Source organism: Psammomys obesus, unplaced genomic scaffold (genome assembly GCF_907164565.1).
Source record: "Psammomys obesus unplaced genomic scaffold, mPsaObe1.curated_primary_1811, whole genome shotgun sequence".
Classification (NCBI taxonomy): Eukaryota; Metazoa; Chordata; class Mammalia; order Rodentia; family Muridae; genus Psammomys; species Psammomys obesus.
This window is the reverse complement of record NW_026585797.1, coordinates 24029436-24039708: the sequence shown is the minus strand read 5'-3', so window position 1 is coordinate 24039708 and position 10273 is coordinate 24029436. Positions and strand designations below refer to the sequence as shown.

At 43.1% G+C, this 10273-nt stretch overlaps 1 protein-coding gene across 1 annotated transcript in view; it reads left to right on the top strand.

The window, feature by feature from the left end:
- Positions 1-555: 555 nt before the first annotated feature.
- The window catches only part of Rspo3 (R-spondin 3), an 85083-nt gene continuing 75365 nt past the window's right edge, over positions 556-10273 (top strand). Inside the window, exon 1 of the mRNA XM_055599388.1 lies at positions 556-1115. Within this exon, the coding sequence (XP_055455363.1) occupies positions 1019-1115 (97 nt within the window). The 5' untranslated portion in view covers positions 556-1018. The remainder of the gene's footprint in view (positions 1116-10273) is intronic.

The window sequence follows — 10273 nt, the reverse complement described above, 5'->3', positions numbered from 1 at the left end:
GGTCTCTGAGTAGCCTCGGGACATGGCCACTAAACTGTGGTGAGCCCTGCCAGAGGCAAGGGACAACAGAGGCATTGTGGCTGGGGTACTTGGTACAGCTGGATCAGAAGCCCCTGGCGGGCTCACCCAGCCCCGGTGCGCCCACCTCGCAGGGTCCGAATTGTGCCATTGAGAGCCTCCCCAAACCCTCCTCCCGTTCTCCCCGCGGTCTTTGCACTGTCCAGAGATGCTCCGCCACAGACCCAGGACCCCTCAGGCGCCTCTTCCCATCCCTCTGCCAAATCGCACCGCCTGTACTTTTCCAGCTCCCTCTTTCCCTCTTGAAATTGAAAGTTATTGAGGTCGCTCGGGGTTGTTGCTCCGGCAGTTTCCTTCCCCGCCCCCGAGCTACCCCCGCCCCCCGCAGCCATCCCGCTCTCCCCCTCCTCCCTCCTCCTCTCCTCTCCCCCCTCCCCTCTCCCCCCTCCTCCCTCTCCCCTCCTCCCGTATGGGGTGCTCCCAGCCCTGCCCAACATTGGAGCGGCTCCTGCTTGGGAACGCCAGAAGCAGCTCAGGTCTCTCCAGCGCCCCTTGGCCATGGCCGCGGTACCCACGGCGTCCGCTCCCCTGCGCTCCCGGGGTCCCAGCCACTGTCGCAGTCGCGGCAGCCTCTGAGCCCCAAGGGCCACTGCTAGCCGGGATCCCGCCCGCAGCTGCCGCGCAACCGAGAGAGCTAACCTGCGCCTAGGAGGCTCCCGCAACCTTCGCTCGCGGCGATGACAGCCACCCTAGAGCAGCCGGCTGTGTTCGGACAATTTGAGAATGCAATTGTTGGTTTCCTTGTCCACGCGTCCCGCTTCGCTTGCCATCCCAGCACGCCTGTTGGATCTCAGTGGAGAAGTCCGGCTGCTCTGGTTCTTCAAAGCTCCGTATAGACTCGCTTAACATCCACACACATATTTCCTTAAAAGAACATTCAATACAACTAACAGTCAAAAGAAAAAGGAGAGAAAGGAGGGAAACATTATACTGGGTTACTATGCACTTGCGACTGATTTCTTGGTTTTTTATCATTTTGAACTTTATGGAATACATCGGCAGCCAAAACGCCTCCCGGGGAAGGCGCCAGCGAAGAAGTAAGTGCAAGGTTTGGGGGGGATTTAGGGTTTGTTTTTTTTTGGGGGGGGTATGTTTTTGCTTTGTGGTTTTGTTTGGGTTTGCGTTAAGCATTTGCTCGCTTTCACGGGCGTTCACCTGTCAGTTCGCTTTGCCGGCCGAGGGTCAGCTGCCAGAGGAAATAGTCTTTCCAGCCTACATTCTATGCTCCCGTAGGGTGCATCACAGTTCAGGCGACGGCCGGGGCATGCAAGCCAGTGCCGGAGTCCCAGCACCCGGCGCTAGTCTAGCTCCCGCCCCCTTGTAATTCGGGATCTGGAAACATTCGTTTCTTCCTTAGATCCGCTTTAGGGACTCGTGCTTTCTTTTTGAGGCTCCGACAGAGGCCCAGAGCCCCTGGCAGCGAGGACGCCTTGCCTTCAGGGTGCTTGGTTCTGGCGCGACAGGACACTGGCTCACTGCAACTCGCCGCCTGCCTGGCTCAGGCGGACCTCGGCTGCACCCCCACCCCCCACCCCCCCAGGCTGCTTTCTGGTAGTCGAGTCAAGCATCCTGGGGCGGGTCCGGGGGACGGTGAGCGAGCGTCTCCGCTGCCGCTTCCCACGACGCGCACGAACGGAGGAGAGTGGCGCGGGAGGGCACCCGGGCTTTCCACGACCGTCTGCAGACCTGCCCTATGTCCCACGCTCCCCGGTTTCCGGAGGTTTGGAACTTCAGTTACTTTCCTGCCTTGCACGTGAGCGCTCTGGCCACCTCAGGCTCTTTTTATGTAGGATCCCCCCACCCCCCCACCCCCAGACAGGCACCTAGTGAGAGTGGGGTGGCCCCTAAGCTCGTCCCCTCGCTGTTTCTTACCAGATACCTCGGGAGAGTGTTATGTCCCCAGCTGGGTGAAAGTCTGCTCTTGCTGGAACTAAATGGACTCCCTCAAGGCAGCCTCTGCCTAAGTTGGTCCGAGGCAAGCCTGCATCTTTCAGAGAGTCAAGAACAGATGTGAGGGTGGCTCCTCATATTTGTTCAGAGGTGGCCCCGCGCGCTCTTGGGGGTGTCCCCGAGGGGAGTCCCTCCTCAGAGCTAAGGGCGACCCCGGGTCTACGGAGGGCTCTGGAACCAGAGCTAGCTAGTGAGGGAAGCTAAGAGAAAACCTCCAGTAATGCTATTGCCTCGCTAGCTAGCTCGGAGCTGGGCGGCTGCTTAGCCCAGGACCTTGTCTGGTCTCCAGATGAGATCGCTTCTCTAAGTGTCCAGCCCGCAGAGCCCTCGGGGCAGGAATGCTCGCAGCTATCAGGACACAACAGCACTTGTGTGGGGTGGAAATTTAGTAATCTCCTCTCGCCACTGTTTGTCTCTGCCCTGGCCCTGGACGTGAGGGTCCCTTGAAAGCTCCCTTTGTACCACGGGCCCAGGCCAGACAAAGTTTGATTCACCTGAAAATTGCCTTTAAAAATCGTTGCTGGGAGGGAGCGCCAGAGGCTTGGAGTCCGAGTTGGCCCCACTGCCTCTAGGATCGCGTCTCCGCGCAGGAGGGCCTAAACTAAACATGTCAGGGCATCCGATTTATTATTCTTGGCCTCTGAGTGGTTTGTACTCTTGCAACCCTCCCACCCAGTCTATCGCTTAGGCCCCTCGGGCTGCCGCACATGGAAGCCACCGCCTGGGGCTCCGAGGTCCGCCTTGCCATTCCCAGCAAACGCGGTCCGCAGGGCGCTGGGTTTCAGGTCCAGTGGGAAAACCGCAGACCGGAGGAAGGCAGATCTTTTACCGTGCATAACGGGTGCCAGCCCTCGAATCACAGTCCGCTCCAACCTGGTGGCACCCCCCACCCCCGGCCGGGAACCACACACTTGCCAGGGTGCGGCAGGGTCCTGAGTGTCAGTGTCACCGGTATCTGGGTTTCTGCTTGAGTGTCTTAACGTTTCTGAAAGAAACAAAATAAAGCGAGGAAAGTCTGCAGTGCCTTTTTTTTTTTTTCCATCTCCTCACCACCACCACCACTACCCCTGTCACCAGAACCAGAGCTGGGAAACTTGGGGTGCGCACACATCTGGGCTGGAACTAGGGGATGGTGGGTGAAGTCTAAAGGAAACTGCTTTTCTCTCTGCCTGGGTCGTTTCAAAGCCAAGTCAAAGGCGCCCTCTGGTTGTGTTGCGGGGTTAAAAGAGGAAATAAGCGGAATTGAGCCGAAATTCCACTGATTCTATGAGAGCGGGTCTGGAAAAGCGGTCCTGCCAGCAACACTGCTGATTCACTTGAGTCTGCAGTTGCGGCTCGGTTGTTCCAGCAATGCTGGGAGAGGGGCGACCCCTTGCGTCCTCCCAGCACACAGAAGAACAATTTGGCAGGCGCATGGCTCTTTGGAGCAAGGATCTGAAGGTAGATCCTTGGTAATTAATGTCCAGAAACTCGAAATTAACACAGCATGCTCATAAATTCACCTGAAAAAAATGTTTTTAAATATCTGAATAAAAAAATCTCCTTAATAGTGACTGAAAATGTTTTGTTTTTGTTTTTTTAAGAATGAATAAGGCCTAGTCAAATTATTTTAAAACTGGTCAGACATCCCTATCTATTCCACACTAAGGCAACTTAGGAGAGCTGTTCAGATTCTCTCTTTGGCTTTGTAATAGTTTTCATAAACTTTTAGGAACATCGCTAACGACAGAGATAAAAAATTAAGGTTAAAATATTCCCTACAGTTTTTTTAAGTGGTCTCTTAAATATCTCAGAATCAATGGTCCTTGCTAGAAAGATTGTCATTTGCAGTGTGAAATATGTTCAGGTATAAAGAGCCATAGTTTGTCGTCAAAAACAGCCAACAAACTCATGCAAATACTCTTGTGTTCCTCAACAATAATCAATATTTTATTGATCTCTATTTGGCCACAAACCAGTGATCCTAATTACAGGCTACCATTTTCTCTTGAAAGTATACACAAAGTTTTAAAACTGAAGTCTTAGGCTTTTAAAATGTCTATGCAATTTTGTCGAATACACAAAACAAAATTTTTACTGATTTTGATTGACATACTGTGCCTACAGATGACGAAATAAATCTATTTGGGATAAAATGTAAAGTCTTTATTCTAAAAGTCACCAATCAGCAAGATTTTCAACAGCACAGCCCAGCTTTGGATGCTGAGTGCTAACTTCCAAAGCCCAAACCCTGGCTGTAATCTCATTTCCAGCATAGCCTTTGAAGTTTGGTAGAGTTGACCTTTGAATTTGGGTTGCATGTTAATCAAATGTAAACATCATCTTCATCGTAACAATCATAACTCCTTCCTAATGCATCACATTTTCACCTGGATTTTTCGTGTGGGGCCAGAAACCGTCACTTGAAGTGTAGAGGCTGGCATTAACCTCTCTTCTGCAGAGAATGGCTCTAAGAAACAGGACTCTACCAGAGAGCCTACCAGAGAGCCAGTCAATAAACTTTGTCTTCTCCCATGAAGTTACCTGACCTGTATGTATTTATACTATGTGCTGATCCCACCCCAGAGAGGATAGCAAGCTAATAGAATAATTAACTTGATGATCTTCAGCTTGTCATTTTCCCAATATGTTTAGACACTAGGCTGTTCTGCTTGACTGGGAGTCTTTATAAATATGGTTATAATGTTGACAAATGTCAAATAGTTACATACCAATCAGGGCTAGAGTCTCCTCTCAACAGAAAACATTACTGGATTATCCAGAAAGATCTGTAGGATGACACTGCCCCAGAGAGTTATTATCTGTCAGAAAAAGGATATCAGATACTATGCTCTTCAATTGTGTGGGCATCCATTAATTTCATCTTGGTTTTTCAGATTCTAGACCATGTATATTTTGGAAATTCATTATGTAACGATAAAAATGCGCTACTACAGCTTGTAGAGAAATATGAAAAAGTAGCAAGCATACAACAAAAACTGTTACAATGATAATACGCTTACTGGAATATGTTTTCCATTGCTTATGGCAGTGTAGCAGATGTTGAGTTAAGGTTCTCATGATCTCTTGGTGATCGTACTGAAGAGCCTGGTAAACAGGTTAACAGATAAAATAAGAAAACACCGTTATTTTGAAATATTAATTTCAATGTTTCATTTGGGGATTGGGAGTGACACATTTTTTTCCCCCTTACTTGCGTACCTTTGTCACCTGTATGCTTTAGTTTTGGGAAAAAATTGGCTTGAGAGAGATATGAGCAAAGCCTGTTGGAGAAAGTGCATTCCATGGCATATCATACGGTATGAATGCAAATCAAAGATAATTTCAATTTCCTAGGAAGTAGTGGCAACATAAAAATAGAAACAAAATGATTTGCTTTTCTGGGTTCCAGCTAAACCATCTTTGAGCTATGAAGTTTGCTTCCCAAAATACCTTGTTGCTACTCTATTTTAAGTCTTAGTGTTTCAGATTTTACTGAGCACCTTAAAAAGAGTGATTTGTAATACTGTCATCTTAGTCCAAGTCACTCTAAGAGTTGAGGACATGAGAATGTGTGAAAGGGGTCTACCACAATCATTTCAATATTCCTTTGAACACATGAAATGAACAGTATTTTAACTTGTGAGTAGATGGGCTTTACTAACCCATTTCTTCATTAAAGAGTTCCCTGGTTGTTAATGTTCTACAAATTAGGTCTCCAGAAAGCAATGAATTGAAATTACAACATGCAGTAAAATTTGATTTTCAACTTGTTAGAGGAAAACCCTGGCTACATTACGACAAAACGACTTTACTAGACATTTGATCCTTTTAGATTATTTGAATCTGTGTAGGGATCTCCAGATTGCTACTAAGTGTCTAAAAACATTTTCTGGTTAAATGCCTAATCTTTTTAAATAGGTGTAGTTCTTTTTGATCCTTCATAACAAAGCATTTCAGAACCTTATATAAAGTAATATCAAAATATTACTCTGAAATTACAAAAATAAATTTAAAAAAAAATACAGTTACAGATGCTATAATTGACTAATGTTTTTACTTTATCTCTCTTTAAAACACTCAAGTTAGGTATCTCCCTGAACTGTCTTCCTACTTCTTTACTATTGACTCACACATGTATTCTTACTCACTAAAAATACCATCCCCAGGTTTCAGTGGATTCCTGAAACTCCACCACAATGGATACTGTGTTTCATGACATGTAAGAATCAGCTCTGGTTGCCGTTAGGAAAACAGTATTAAGTTTTGAGACTATGGCAACAGTCAGTCGTGATAGTGTGTTGCAAGTGTGTTTGATTGGTGGGGATAGCTTCTTCTCCTTATAGTATACTGTTCTGGGTGTTATCTTCAAAACAATAATGTGAAATAAGTTGACTCATAAGTAATGCGGATTTTCATCTTTCTTATGCTTTTGATGGAAAATACTAACAGTTTTCTTTGTAAAAGATTACAATGAGTAGATATCTCAAAAATTACCATCTGTTGAGTCACTTAATAGATATGAAATGCTTTGCAATTAAGCCCTAATAAAAATACTCATGCATAAATATGAATATGTGGAAAATACTGGAGAATGTTTGTTTGGTTAATGTACCCAAGCATATCTTTTAATTGAGAGGCATTATTAGCATTCTGATGAAACTTTTCATCAAGTAATACTAAAAACAATGGAATGTTCCAATATTGAGGGTTATAGTTTGTCAAGAATGCCAAGTGTCTGGATGTTGCTGTATGATAAGAACTCCCATTTTCCACCTGAAAAATTTCAACAGCATGACACTTAAATAAAATACCTGAAATCATTTCATATGTGGACAGTGCTCTTCCAATTGCAGTAGTGCCAGGCATCTGATAAGATCATCTGGGCCTTAATCATAACGTCAGCAACAGATGTAGTTAACATTTGTTACCATTAAACTTTGGAAATTATTTAAAAGAAATTTAATGGTATCAAAAAACATCCTTTTCAAGGCTGGCTTCATAAAAGGGGAGGAGACAAGGGAAAGAACATAGGGAGAGAAGAAGGAGGGTGGGACTGAGAGGAGATAAGGGAGGGGACTGACTGCAGCGGGGATACAAAGTGAATAAATTGGAAGGAAGGAATGAAGGAAGGAAGGGAGGGAGGGAGGGAGGGAGGGAGGAAGGAAGGAAGGAAAGAAGGAAGGAAGAGAAAGAAGAAAATGCTCATTCAGTTATACAGATGGATATAACTGTCTGTATTTTATGCAATATATAATCTACCTCTTCAAAGAACTGTTTTATAAAGTGTTGCTTCCAACCTTTAATGACTTGATAAAGAGCAAGTTTCAAAAGTTTGTGATAGAGAATGAGATCTGGAAAGGAAGAATCCCCGAAGGGCATTAGGAAGAGTGGACTGAGAGTTGAAGACCCTGATTTATGATCCAGTTCTGGTTGCTAGTATTTAGATGATCCAGGCAAGTATCTTTACCATACTAGACAGTATTTTCTCCATGACCAAATGAGAGTGTTGATTTTTTTTAAATCCCTAAATCTAGAACATCCAGTAGTCTGCACAATTATTAATCTTTTTGTGTGAAACAAAGTCATGAGCAGAGAGCTAAATAGTTTTCCTAAGTTCATCTTACTCTGCTGAACTTATAGGGTAAGGGTTAAGAAAGCAAACAAATGAAGTCATTCCTTTGTAATAAGTAAATTTATCCCATAAACATATTCTAGAGATTAACCAAGTGACTTCTCAAACTTGAAAATGGGTTACATATGACATTATGTATTCTTCACATATTGTAGTGTCTGAAAACCACAACCAGGGCTTAAATCAGCATTCTAAGGCATGCTCATCTTGTCCTCAGCCTTAGAATCTCTGGAGCTGGTTCAGAGTGCCAAATACAGGAATGCTTCGCAGAGTCCCCGCCATGTTAAGAGCTTAGAGATGGCCTATGAAGCTAAGGAAAAGTTAAGGAGGATAATCCACTTTTAAGGACAAAAGGCCTACACCGTGACACTGGATGATGGAGCCAGAGAATATAGCAGATGACTCACTCTGATTAAATCAATAGTTTTTGGCGCTTCACTGAGTAGGAAGAAGAAAAAGAAACAAGACCATATTTGGCACCCAAGTTAGGAGCATAAGGATTCAGATGCTGGTAAATGAAAAAACTATACAAACAAAGAAACACAAGAATATGACAAGTATGTTTGGTAAGAAGCTTGTTTTACATTTGAATTACCTAGTGGGATACTTAGGACCTGAGCTCCAATTTCAGAAGGTATCAAGGGCTGAGGTCAAGGAAGGCAATGTCACTGATTTAAAAAAAAAAAAAAAAAGCAGGCATGGGGGCTGGAGAGATAGCTCAACAGTTAAGAACACTAGCTGCTCTTCCAAATGGTTTAATTTCGAGTACAACGTGGCTACTCCAGTTTTATGAGAACTGACGCCTTTACACAGACAAACATGCAGGCAAAGATAAGCAAATGAAATAAAAATGAATGTATTAAAGAGAGGCAGGGAGGCCTTTATCAAAAGTGTTTGTGTTGCTGACATTCAGACTGCTTCATGTAGTGTCAGTGAGATGACATTAAATCACTTTGTTCATTTTAAACGCTTTAATGTATTCTTTTCAGCCATGGCTTTTCTTTTATGATGCTTTCTATTATGCAAGAGAATGGTTGGGGCTATCATGAATAATAGTAGATTTCTCAATGAAAGTGTGCTCATGTCAGAATGGGCTGAAGTGTGCAGGCATTTAGTTAGTTCATCTACTGACTAGATGCAACATCCCCAGTGTGTATTCAACCAGCTCTCAACAGTCAGGCCCAGGTTTTCTCATTGGTTCCTTCTATTTGTTTTGAGGCTTCATAGCAAAGGGAGTATAATTTCCCAGTATTTTAAGGACTTAGCCAAAGTATGAGTTAGAAATAGCTCACCTTCAAACTGCTTTCTAAAAACTAATGTGTAGTAATGCAGGTTGAATTTTCATTCCCAAAAATTGTTTCTAGAAATATGCTCGTGAGCCTATTTGTGATTATATCCCAATGGAAAGCACATTTCTGAAAGTGAATAGTAAAACAGCCCTCATTTCACTACTACATAATAAAAATTACTACCACATAATGTAAAATAATAGAATCCATGAGTTACTTGTTTTAAAATTCCATTTCCATGACACACATTCAATCAAGTAAGAGAAAGATTGCTGCTTCTCACAACTACAAAGAAACCTTACAAATATGAGTTATGTCACCTTGACAAAGCTGACCATGTATACATAGAGCGAATGTCATTTCAACAGATACATAGTATAATAATATTTCAAGTATGTTAAATGCCCCATAACGAAGTACAACTTCACTGCTCTTAAGACCACTGTTACATTCTATGTAATTTACTTTAGTACACAATTGCATTTGTCTATTAAAGTGACTATATGGTAACAACAAATTCCTTATAAATCTTCTCGGCTCTCAGTAGAAACCCTTCATCTGATTATGTTCACAAAATGGTCTCATTTAGCCCTCACACTCATTCTAGAAGAAATGTAGTTTCATTTTATCTATTTACTATTTTTTTTTGCTTATTCTGTTATAAGAGAGAGGATATTCACTTCCTAGACTGTAGTTCATGTTTAACCTCAAAGCCTTTTTTGAAATTCATGCTATTTCTACTCTAGAGGAACTTCGCACATAAGGTATTGTATTTTCAAACCCAACTTCATTTCCCTTCTTTTTTAAATTCTTCCTCAGTTCTGTATTCTCCCTCTCATCCCTCCTCTTTGACCTTTTTTTCCTAAGTCTTCCCTATAGATAGTTCCTAAACAAAGTTACTGATCTTTTTTTATTTTATCACAGGCAATAAAATCACACAATTTATTTGACATCTTCTAAAATCCTTCTTCCCAAGTCTTACATATCCCAGACAAAATTGGTTAGGCATGAAGATGTGGGCAAAGCTGTAACTCTGTAGTTAAAGGTCAAAGCCCTTATATATAATTTATAGTCACAATTGGCATTTCCCTGGCTAGTTTTTGGTTATCTAAAAAGCTATCTTTATGATGTTTCATAAAATCTGTTATTTATATTACTTTCACCGTGAACATTAATAATAACCTTCAGTCTGAATTTTTGCTTTATAGGCTGATGCTGAGTTCATGTTAGAATCACCTGGAATCTTTAAAAATAGAAAGAACGACTAGACCAAATGATACAATCTCTGGAGATAGGCCCCAGATAGTCTTATTTTTAAAACTAGTCTGGTGATTCTAAAACA